Genomic DNA, 12,646 nt, shown 5'->3' with positions numbered 1-12,646 from the left:
AGTCACCAGAAAAAAACTGGGTCTATCATTTCAGATCCAATTATAAAGACTGGATCTGACGTGTCGACTAACGACATTAAGCTCAAGATATAAACATCAAAACCCTTTGTAAAATAAAAACGATTAACTAGATCATGAGTGAATACATCACAAAACAGAAGAGTGACCATATGGGACTCGAACCATCCCTGAGGAACAATTTTGCAGTAATTCTAAGTGGCTTGATAATCATTTAACAGAGGTGACATTTATCAACACATCAAAAGGGGAAATATAGTGTGAAGAGGAAACATAATCGCCACCGTTTCAGTCTTGCTTGAGCTTACTTTTTAAAGGGGGCCTCTAAAAAATCTTGACCCAGACACACATTTTTGCCTGTGGCTGCATTTAGTCAGTGAGAGCAGTAATAGTGTGTGACTGAAGGTGAGGAAACAGCCTCAGGCCTTCATCTGTGTTTAGATGTCAGCCCTCCTTGGGTACAATGTCTCCGTAGCCTCTTTGGCCTTTCTTACATGAACTCTCAACATGGTCACCAATGGACAGCCTGAGGGAAGGACACAGACACGCGACATGAAACAAGAACTTAAGTTTTACTAATACGCTATAAATTCTGCAAACCACTGGTTGGCCTTGTATTACTGACACTACAACAAAACTCATTCGATTACTGAGATTGTAGCTAGCAATGTTAACAACAGCAGTAGAGCACAGTAGTCAATTCTTCAGGTCTTATCCCAATGCGCATATCTCCGTTAAGTCAACACGGTCTGAATTTGTGGAAGCATGCTGTAGAGGTGTCTATTGATTACTGTACTTCTTGCATGAATGGTTGAGAAAGACACAACCTATCGACTTGTTGCTAGGTTTGTGGATTTGTCCAGAGCTTCCGAGAGTCACCTGTTTTTTAAGTTGTGTAATATCCATCAAATAAATGATGAGAGGATGTTTACAGAGCTGCAGTAAAGGATATTTGTAGTTTAAATGAAAGATAGATGTCCCTGTTACAGTTCATGTGCTGTGGCTGTGTATGCTACTTAATTGACAGGAGATTTTATTCCAGTGGGAAGATGGCAGAGATTAAATCTGCAGTGCCCAATATCAATGCCAACATGCCTTTTACAAGGCATTTAAACAGGATGATTCACGGTTGGTGACAGTGGTTGCACCCTTGGAGTATGTATATGTGCTTGGGTTTGTTTGTGTGTGCTGGAGTTCCGCGTGGAAAGACAAATTCCAGCGATCATATGATTATTGGAAGTTAAACTGCTAAATTTCCCATAATTGATGTAAAATAGGTATATACAAAGCACCTAACTGTGTTTACATAAGAGGACTCAAAAATTAATTTGGAGTTTTCTGACATAGAGAAAGGTTGTAGCAACTGCTATTTCCACTAACTTATAAGTTAGTTATGTGTTGTAAGTTATGGGTGTCTCAAATTGTCATTCTATTTCTCTCTGATTTCAGTGTATCAATTACTATCCCATCTATGCAGCTCTGTTTTATTGCTCCTGTAGTTGTCCAGTTATAATCTTGAAAGCAATTCTCCACATCATAACCACTGATGAGCAGAGGTCAAGACAACATGAAAAGGAGAAGAAAAACATCATCAGATGCTCCGAAATACAATTTGCTGACAAGTACAAGTGCAAACATTTTTATTCTCCAGACTCGAACCCCCCAAGAGCCTTTTTCTTACAGCTTTCCTGAGAGGCCAGGGCAATCAAGCACTCTACCTTGTTAGGAGGTGTTAATTGGAGTTAGTCAGACTCCTCACTTTGTCAAGGAGTCTGACAACAGAATTAATTAGAATTCGAGTATGTAAATCAATTCAAATTGGGGTCCTTATGGGGGAGGATTTGAAGTATTTTCACAGAGGAAAAACAGGTGCTGAGAACATGAGCCAAGTATGTGTGTGAATATTATGACTTCTCTTTTGGAGAGGCCATAGATATGCTGTATAAATAGAGGTGTTGAGCTGTACATTGCCCTTAGTTGGATGGTTGATGGGCCATTTTTCCTTTTAGCCTGTTTTCATATTTTCTAAGTACACATGCCTCGCATGCAGTTGCATTACTTAGGTAAATGATAAAATGTGTGAAAACACCATGGCAACAACAGAAGGAATAGTAGGACTATGTGCTTTTGTGTGCTTTTCTCCTAATCGGGTCTATGTTGTTAGTCACGTAAGACATATAAATCTCATATTTAAATCACACTTCGCTCACTTGAATTGTGAGCTGTAGTGTTACCTTGTAACACTTTGTAGCTTAAAAAGGATTGCTCAGCTCTTTTGTGCATAAATCCAATAGGTTCCGAGAATTTCTGCTTTCTATTTCCAGAAGCAAGAAAACATGACCAAAATATCTATTTTTATTAATTTATTTATTTAGATTTCCCAATATATAAAATCTACTTCATAGGACAACAAAACAAAATGTACAACAACACACATTTACCCCACATATAAAATGAACAAGGTCAACCTCAGCATCTTCATATGTGGTCAACATCAATGAAGTATGTGAAATATTAATAAACAGAAGTCATATATTCTCTAAGCCTTTGAATACAGTTCATCTCTATCAAGTACACCCATCTTTTATCCTGCACAAATTGAAACTTCAGCAATGTGAACTATCTCAGTGCTTGCTGACTGGTCTTAAAATAGAAATTTCACACTGTATGGATCCTTTCATTTTCTATCATTATTTACTATGCTTATGATTATTTGTATTTGTTACCTGAAGTGTTTGCATATGAAAAAATCTGTTAAAATTACACAAAACATGCTTCTTAAGTGGAGAAGAGCGATAGATTTAAAGCAGCAATTAATAAATTGCAAATTAATGTTGTTGAAAACTATTTCACATTGCTTACAGTAGAAATGATGTTAATAACATCTATTATATTTAATAACACTATTTTATTGACCTCCCACCCCATTTGAAAGCATCATTTTAATCAGAAGCAGGTTAAATTGTATACTGTATACTTTATCCTACTTGTTGCAATGTCAACTTGTCAGCAGCAACCACTTAGGGGCCTCTAAAAATAAAGGCCAAAACGTATGGCCGCTATAATAAGCCTTAAAGTACAGTAGTGTACGTCCTCTACTCATACACATTTACTGCATAACAAAGCATGCACATTTTTTAATAAGATTGAACTAAAAATGAATAAGATCCAGTTTTTTCTGTTCCTGCTTCAGCTACTGTACATTTTAAAATGCATGTATAGATAGATTTTATTTACAGTAAATGATCTTAAAAACTGCTTCTGGCCTGTCTTAATGTAACATGGCCATAATATATGAATAAAAATATGCTGAGAAAGACATTTGGACAATGCTTTGTGAAAAGCTGTTTTATTATCCATTTAATAACACCTCCATGAAGACATTTTGTACAAGATACATCACATTCTAAAGTGCACGAATACTGTACAACGAAAATGACTTAAATACGCAGGGAGAAAATAAAATTTAAAAAAAATCACATTTGTAAATAAAAAAAGTTGTAAAAATAAATGAATAAAAAGGGACATGCTTTTTCAAAAACAACAATCACTATGCATGTTTCTGCTCAGGTATGTGAGAGGGGCTGGCCTGGGAAAATAACCTTGTGCAGCTTGCTTGGGGGAACACTAAGCTTTGGCACCTTTAGAGAAAAGAGAAAAAAGACATTAACAAGGAATGGAGAGCACTCAAACAAAAGAATTATATTTAGTTTCAATAAATACAGTCTTAGGGGCTTGTGTAGAATGCATAATAACCCATGCCTTTTGGGTTGTCCTTGTTGTACTCCTCCGTAGTCAAGTCCTCACACTTGATGGTTGGGGAGTTCTCTGTGCTTGAGCCCCCAGGGGACATTCTGCGCCTCTTGCACACCACGGAGTATACACCAGAATCGGTAGAGTCCACCGATTTCAGTGAGTGGGACGTCTCGATCCAGGTCGAGGCTGGCGGTGCGCTCTCCTCGGGCAGCTTGTCTTTAGTAACCCCCAGCTGGTCCTCCGGAAAGGCTGGGGGGCTTGGTCGAGGGGACCAGGGCAGGCCCGTGGTCATCTTGCGCTGGTAAGAGCTTCTGGTGCCCCAGCCTGCGGCCATGGAGGCGAAGGCCGAGTCTGGGTAGTAGCTGAGGGCGTGGGACGTCTGCAGGGACAGGGGTTTGATGCCATAGGACAGCAGGCTACTGGTGGAATAGTCATTGTCATACGACAGATCCAGCTTGTTGGAGCCCGGCTGCTGGACTGGTGGGACGAACCAGCGCTGGGCAGAGGCAGCGGCGCTGGCGTCCTCACTCTGTGGGGAGAGAAGGCTGTTGGTTTGGGGAACAGCCCGCTCGCTGGCGTAGAAGCGGTTCTGAGGCAGGTTGTTGACAAACTGGTCCTGAAAGAAAGGCTGCATGGCATAGCGGGCCCCGGGCACAATTTGAGTGGAGCGAGGAGAGTCTGTAGGGGACGGAGTCAACCTGTCACTCTCTGGGGCTGTGTACATCCTGTTCAACAAATAAAGAACACACAAACAAAAATTAGTTGCAAGGAAAAAAAGACTCCAAGATGTGTATCAAATAGTGCACCAAAAGAAAAACAGATGAACCACACTGATAAAGTGCAAGATACGTACGAGTCATAATTGTCCCGGAAGCCTTTCGCAAATGGGTTGTGATCTATCTTCAGCTGTGTGATCTGAAACAAAAAGAAAAATCCTGTATAAATAATGTGCCTTTTAAGGCAAACAGTGCAGTTGCAGAGACTAAAGAGCAATAATAAATAAAAAAAAATGTAATACATGCAGTTCAGAATAAATTTGTTGTATCTAAATAGCTGAATACATTCTAAATAAAAAATAAAACAAATAATTCAAATGCTTACATCTGTGTTCTGGTAAGCAGTGACGGCTATAAACTGATTCTCTGGGAAGGTGAATGTTTGAGTTCTGGCCTCGTTGCTCATGTCCTCCACCCCGTCTTCTGTCACCTCCACAATGTGCAGTCGCGGTTGGTATTTATGAAGCGACTGCAAGACTATCATCTGCAAAGGAGAAATGTGTGATCAGTGCAATGCTGCAGATTTCAAAACAAGCTGCATGAAAATATTTGCATTCTTTTTAAAAAAAAAAAGAACTATATTTAAAGATGTCAATCGCACTTAAAAGTTATAATGTCCCAAAAAATTATTTTAGGTAAATAAAATCGGAAACAGTATTGACATCACTGGTCAATACTTGTGAATTCAAGCAGCAGAAATCAATATCTAACCTGTGTGTTGTTGTTGTTGGCCCCTTTATTGTTAGTCAGCTTCAACTTGCCAAAAGAGATTTCTTGCCTCATCCAGTGAGCACCAGTGTTTGGAGATTCAGGATGAACATACATTTTGTTACCTAAAATGGAAATAAAGTAGTAAGTAATATGACAAAACAGAAAAGAAGAGAGCCTGTGTCTATGCAAATTATGTTGTCTAAACATGCATATAATAAATCCTGCTTTTGCCTGAAAATGTATCATTTTGTTTTAATAATCTTAAGGTTTTGGGGGAATTTATCAGTCAGGTAAATTTAAATACTTAAGACAGTTCTTTTTTAAATTGTTTTAATAAAAACAAATATCAACCAATAGATTAGAAAGGGGCTGATTAAATTAAAAAAAAAATGCTTCTTTTTCTTTAAATTATTCTGTTATTAAATTATCAAATTAAGAATTAATCATATAATTTTTCCATTTAAAGTTATAATTCTGGAGTACCAGTCATTTAAAAAAGGCATTTAACCAGCAAATTCACACCTCCCCGAGATGACTTCACACCTCAAATTAAAATTTCTACGGAAGAGCCAAAATTATTGCATTAAAATACTCAAAATCGCAACCTGTCAAAACATTTAGCCCAAGTTCGAAGTAAAAACTGTCCTTATTTCCTAAAACAATCTGAATCTTAACACCTACATAAGATTCTCATATGATCAAATGCAAAAAATGCTGCATCCTTTCTAAACGCGTTCTTCTCTTCATTTATTTTTCAAGCATTTATAAAAACACAAAATACAAACTTGCCAGAGCTAAATACGTTTTTATTAATTCTGTAACTCACCTTGCATATTATTGTCTGCTTTTCCACAAGTGACCCACTTTCCTCCCTGAAAGCGCCAGTGATTCGGGTCAGCCAAAACAACTTCTACAAAGACATTGTAATGGGCCGTGAGGTTGAGTCCAGTGATGTTGAAACTGAGGAATGGGAACATCCGTCTGGAAAAAGGAAAACAAGAATAATTAAACAGCTGTTCTCACAGAGCAGGCAAAACTCTAAAACTTCAGCGCTGAACGTCTTCACGTGATGCATTTGGCAGAACGCTTTTACTAACATTAAATCTGAATTAAATGTAAATAGCATCCCTGTCATGTTTAGCCTGTTGCGTAAATGTGCGTTTAAAATTTACCAGAAACGAAACTTTCAATTTAAAAAGCATCAAAACCCATAAAATGCGCAAAAAGAAGGTATGGATCGTGTGCGTAAAAATTTTGCTCATGCGTAAAGGTGGTTTAAAAACAATGACGCGCATCTTGAAAAATAAAGACTAAACGGGCCGACTGTAAATATAAAAACGAAAAAACGACTTTCATATTCTGCACATGGTTGTTAATTGGGCCTTAAGAGCCTTCGGCTGCGTATCTGCTTACCTGCCCTGTTTGGTGATTATCATCTCCGTCTGGTGCCGGTGGAATTTCAGCCACAGAGGCCGGTTGCACAGATAGACCTGCGCTCTTGCCCCGGCGGCGGACCCCGGCAGAGACATGGACCCAATACCCGTGCCCGTCCCGGGATAGGAGGGGTACAAACAGCCCGGACCCTGGCTGAACTGGTACCCTCCGCTGCTAAACTGACTCCGGCCGGTGCACACGGACGAGGAGGAGAAGCCTGTTGGCGGCAGGACGGATCCGTAATGAAGTGAAGCCGGGTACCTGGAGCTGCTGGACCCGGTGTACACCGACCCGGTCTGTCCTGCATAGGGGAAGAGGGAACAGGGGCTGGCCATGTCGGAACTCGCCTGGGACGACGAGATGAAGTATCTGTCAGAGCCAAGTTCGTCTATGTTGTAACGCCGACCGCTCGTCAGCTCGTCCTCACCGAGCACCGGGGAGCCTTTTCTCCCATCGGGCCCGGTTTTAGTGAAAGTGTCCCCCTCTCCCTCACCCAGCATCCCGTTTCCCACCCCGCTCAGATATTTCTTAGGAGCGCTGCTCGACTCTGATTCCGTCCGGTCGACTTCTTGATATTCAAGCTGCGATGACGGCCTCGGGCTGTTGTTGGCACTGTCCGACGAGGAGAGATTGAAAAAGGTCTTGGGTAAATTGATGCTAGCGCTGGGAAGGATGTTCTCTAACTGCATTGTTTAGATCTTGCAATAAATAAGAAGAGTTTCAAGGAGTCCAGAGGAGTGAATCTCAGCCGAGGAGGCGACACAACCACCGGCGGCCCTGGTTGTTTCTGTCTCTGCGCGCCTCCCTCCCTTACCAATGATCATGGAAGTAGGTGAAAACCTTCTCCTCACCTACGGATTTTCAGATCAGATTATGTGCTGGACATGAGACGTTCAGCGGCTCTTATAAGATGTAGTTCTCCACACGCCCAACTGATTGTAAGCGATAGGGGAGGAGCTTTTGGAGTAGCATGCGGGGGCACCAGCCCTCTCCATAGCCAATGGTTGCACTACTCTAATTCAATTAGAAAGCGTCTGGTGGAAATAAAATCAAGAGAAAATTTGTCTTTATTGTCGTTAAGTTCATTTTTACTCTTATATCCCGGTTAGTGGATCTCTCCGCGCAACACATATCCAACATTTCATATCGTTTTACAATAGATTAGAAGTGCAAATGATCTGTTTTTATAAAAAATAAAAAATATGAGTGAAGGGTAATTTATAAAAAGGCTCAACCGACGAGCAGTATTTCTCCACATTTTACCTCAAAGATTAAACACCAAATGGTCGCACTTCAGCAGCCCTGCATTCCCCCATCGCACACGCACAATCACCTCTAAACTTTCAGCTTCGGCTTCAAGTCCTCACGTCCAACAGCAACAGAAAAAAAACACACACATTCAGATATTTGTCAGATTACTTCCACTCACTCAACCAGGAAGATTTATGCTCGATGAACAGCAAAAGCCGAGACCCTTTCTCCCCCCCTGCAAACACTCCAACACTTTGAAAAAAAAAAAAATATCACATGTGCACCTTATTTCCTATAATTGGCCTCCGTCGCCTCTTCCACTTCCACGTTTTCAGTATTGGCTATAATAAAACCATTGGCTGTGAACACAAGCTGAAGGGGTATAACTGAAATTAATACGTTACGCTTTTTTTTTTAAATTCTTATTTTATTTGTCTCTGCTCAAGTAAAATAAAAGTCGAGTAAAGTCAGGAGACCTTTATTATAGGCAAGCCTTTCTTCCCCTTTTCTCAGACTGTGTGACAAACCATTTTGTTGCTAGGGCTTTAATTCCCTCAAGAAGATGAAAAAAAATATATACAGGCTATTCATATATAAAAACGTATGTTGTTTTCCTATGTTCGGAGTTTGTGTTTTTTTTAAACCTTTGAATTGTTGTTAAATTGGTGACTGATTGACACGCAACAAAAAATAACATTCTTTATCAGTGCCTATATGAGGCTTTTACTATAGGTAGCTTATTAGATAGGAAAAATAACGAATTAACACATTAATATAATTTAACTTATAATAAAAATATTGAACCGTTTAGCCTGTTTTTAGAATATTTGAATGCAATTTAATATTGATAGGCAGCTTGATGGTTGTGAGGATTCAGACAGCAGAATAAAAAGGTTCTTTTCTTTTAGTTATTTTTGTATCTGAAATGACGGAGGGGTTAAAAAGACGTGGACCACCGTGTTTCAGTGCTGGTAAACTCTAGCCCCTGAAATTCAAATAACGTACAGGACTGTGCAGTTCTGGCAGGGGGGTGTCCAAACGGAGAGTAAGGATGCACTAACACTGCACAAGTCTGCATGCAACCGGAGAAAAAACTATTAAATATAAAAATTAAATAAATATAATCACAGTTGTTGGTTAATAATTAAAAAACACAATAAAAAAAATAAAGTGTTTACTGAATATATAAGAATTTTTAATTGCTCATGTCTGTGTGTGTGTGTCTCTCTCTCTCTCCCTCCCTCTCTCTCTCTCACACACACACAGTGAAAGAGTAAGTGAGAGCGATCGAGAAGCTCCCGAAACCAGAAATAATGAAACATGTCGCACAACAAACGTCGTTCATACTGTACCCAGGCCTAAAGATGAAGGGATTTCTCAGCAGTGACACTGGGATAGCGCTCTCTAGTGACTGATCCGGATAACTTTCCCATCGTTGGTTATACCAAAGTAACTTAACACTGTAAGAGAGCTGCATGCAGGCAGTTAACTCTCACTTTTTCCACTTGCATCTCACTTTACATCATCTTCAACTGCAGTGAACTCAGCTTGTGCCTGTGTTTGCTTCTGTGTGTGTGTGTGCTTCTGCCTGTGTGTGTGTATGTGGGCAGTTTGTGCATGTGTGAGTCTTAAAGTAAGCTGGAGGGGGAGTAGGGGGTGAGATGAATTTGGGGAAAATGGGGATACAAATCTGTGAAAAGCTGAGGGAGAGTCTCGGCTGGAGGCAGATTGGCTCGTGTCATAAATGGGACAGTAAAGCTGGCTATTGGGCCATCAGGGGACCAGAGCTACATGCATACAGCACACAATCTGTCAATCAAGACCGAGACCCTTCCCAGACTGCTGCACAGAGACGGAAACAACAAACTGACAATTGAGATCAAGCTTCTTTTTTTTAAATGACTCAAAGCCAGTTCTATTATTTATTTTGACCTGTCTCTCAACAGAGAATCTCACTTATCTGCAGCATAACCAAATCTTGATTTTCACCAATCGCCTCCTTCTTTCTGCTCTTTGTAGCAAATGCAGGATTCCTCTGGGAAACTTGTAAAACGATGCCCCTGGAGTAGCTTTTGGGTTTCGCGAAAAAGGGTTACTCTAAGTCATTAATTCCATTTTAGCAAAATCAGGAGGAACTGCTGCTTGTGAAAGCCAATTTTCTACGAATCCCAGAGGCTTTGTGTGAATGCATTTGGATGTAAAAAGGCAAAATTAACAAGAACTGAAAATATGCATTATGAGGATCATCACAGGCTGGTGAACTTGATCCAGGATTAAACATAATACACTTTTTGTCAGTCTGTATGTCTGTTTATGCCCTCTCTGTCTCTGTCTCTGTGTCTCTCACACACAAGCACACAGCAGAGGTGCTGCTCTCTTGACTCACTGTCATTCTATAGTAAGAGGGTAAATCTATAGATCAAAGGAGTACAAGAACCAAAGTCGAACATTTCACACCTGAGCTGTCAGCACCTCATTAGTGCAATCCTGCTGTATAGCATTTCTTATTTAATGGACCCTTGCGTGATCAGAAAATTATTGATAAATATGTTAAGAGAATTATTGTTTTTGAGAAAAAAATGTGGCTTTCATGCCACCTGCACAGGCACAGCCTCTGTGATCCTTTACAATCTCATTAAGATATAAGTCAAGTGAAATTTTCTTTGCATGAATTATTTCACAACTGATCATTGCACTTTTACGGCTATGTTTCACAGATGATTACAAGCCTGTTGAGAGAAAATCTTGGTAAAACAAACTCGATGCTGTTGTTTTAATGGCCGTGGCCTAAAAGTATGTTGGTTTTCTAAAATGACCCCAAAGCCATTCGAAAGCTAGAAAACAAAATAAATGTGATTTACAGGCCACCTATAAATAAACTAATTCCAAATGAGGTGGATGTTTAGGTCCTACTCATAAAGGAGCTCCCACTTGTGACCTGTCAGCATGTTTCTTGACCACCTATAAAAGTCCAAGTGTGTCTGAGATGACCCTCTTTGGCCCCGGGCCAGGGCCCGCGCGACAGGGGAAGGGAAGTCTTACCATATTGTTGTCAGAGTAGATCATCAACAGAGCACATGAAAGGAATACATTCCAGGTTTTATGGGCCAAGGTGGCTGCTGAAGCCTTTGCTCTGGAGTGAATTCATGTACCCCATTGCAAGGATTAATAACGCAAGTCTCATTAGAGATCCTCGCCACCGAGACCCCTGGAGGGAGGGGTGCTGGGAAAAGAACCAAGTGCAATGTGCACCATGTCAGCGCTGCGCTCCTCCGCAAATCATCATCCTCAAGAACATTTTTATTGGAAAGAATTTATTTCACAAGTTTATCAAAGATGTCCCTCAGTATATTTTCCAGTGTGTGGGGATTGCTAACATTTAATCAAAGCAGTAGTCTTTACACAAGGAAAGCTTATGTTACAGACATGCTGCTGTCTTCAAAGATATGAAGGTGACAGCTTTCATGAATTTCCATTTGGGTACATATTGCTTTCATCAATTACTTTTTCTTATTTCCTTGTCTGCACCATTTTCTTCATGATTTAAACAGCACAAGGTTTTCCCACTAGACTGAACAAAATGTATTTGTGTAAAATAAGAGCTTCATATTTTTGTCACCATTTTTTACTTACACTCCAAGAACATTAGAATATGTAAAGTATATTCATATTTGATATCATGTATTTCAGATGTCATTCCAGCAGAGCAAATTATCATGAAATGGGAATATTCCCCATCTGCAACCAGTCAGTGAGTGAGACCCGCGGGAATTCTCTCTATATATGCAGCACGTTCGAATTCCTCAAAATACATTAAAATACGCCGGATTGCATAAAACCATCAGTCTCTCAATCTCAATGTCAGCATGTTGCTGCATGCATGCATGTGTGTATGTGTTTGTTTGCCTTTTCTGGCCTGTGGAAGGAGCGGTGGATTATTGCAGAAATGTATCTGGGGATATGTGAGCCCAATGCTTTTGAGATGTGCAGGTTTTCAGGGGGCAATGATAATCCACTGTGTTAAGACAAATCTTAGAAAAATAAGGTGCACTGACTCCATTCAGGGAAATAGGATTGAAGCTGCACTCACTGTATTTCATTCCCCAAGGCATGATAACATGATTTTTGGATTACTGCATTATAGAAAGTGTCACCCAGGGCCTGTAGGGAAAGCAGCAGGTACACAGTATGATAGCAGGGTGAGTTTCCAGTATATGTGCTCTTCTTATCTTCAGGCACTGCCATGCTTATAGCGGTTTTGAAATCTGAAAGTCTAGTAATGTTTTCCAGATGTTGAGAAAACATAAAATAAATGCATATAATCTGTTAAAGATTTTCTTTTTAATTCCCAGTAAGGTAAATTACCTGCAGCAGGGAGTAAAGTAAAGATTTTTTTCCCCCAGAATTAGGTAAGCAGATCACCAAGCTAATTTCGAACACCTTTTTACTTTCACTCGCTGTGTCGTCATGGGCAGAACATGAAGCCAGTGACGCCAAAAGTGGATGCTAGTCCAATGGCCCGAGTCTCACCCTCATCCCCATTTTAGCATCAACCTTTGTTGACCCACTTCTCCCATCCCATCCTCCTGAAACACTGGAGGAATTGACATAAGGGACCAAAGCAAAATAGCAGGTGCTAAAAGTTTGACAGCGTAGACTGGATATACGTGTTCCCTGGAACGTGAGGTGTAAGGGAGGGT

General features: G+C 40.2%; 1 protein-coding gene across 1 annotated transcript; it reads right to left on the bottom strand.

Moving 5' to 3' along the window:
* Window positions 1-3,339: 3,339 nt before the first annotated feature.
* On the bottom strand, window positions 3,340-7,606 carry eomesa (eomesodermin homolog a). The gene is made up of 6 exons (XM_035680880.1): window positions 6,675-7,606; window positions 6,088-6,242; window positions 5,262-5,383; window positions 4,876-5,034; window positions 4,628-4,689; window positions 3,340-4,499 (listed from the first exon to the last, which is right to left on the bottom strand). The coding sequence occupies exons 1-6, from the start codon at window positions 7,382-7,384 to the stop codon at window positions 3,746-3,748; spliced, it is 1,962 nt and encodes a 653-aa protein (XP_035536773.1). The 5' UTR covers window positions 7,385-7,606; the 3' UTR covers window positions 3,340-3,745.
* Window positions 7,607-12,646: the final 5,040 nt, after the last annotated feature.

The sequence above is a fragment of the Morone saxatilis genome, unplaced genomic scaffold (assembly GCF_004916995.1).
Source record: "Morone saxatilis isolate NCDOM2014 unplaced genomic scaffold, NCSU_SB_2.0 Contig9, whole genome shotgun sequence".
NCBI lineage: Eukaryota > Metazoa > Chordata > Actinopteri > Moronidae > Morone > Morone saxatilis.
The sequence above is the reverse complement of the archived record's forward strand: the minus strand, read 5'-3'. Positions and strand labels throughout refer to the sequence as shown.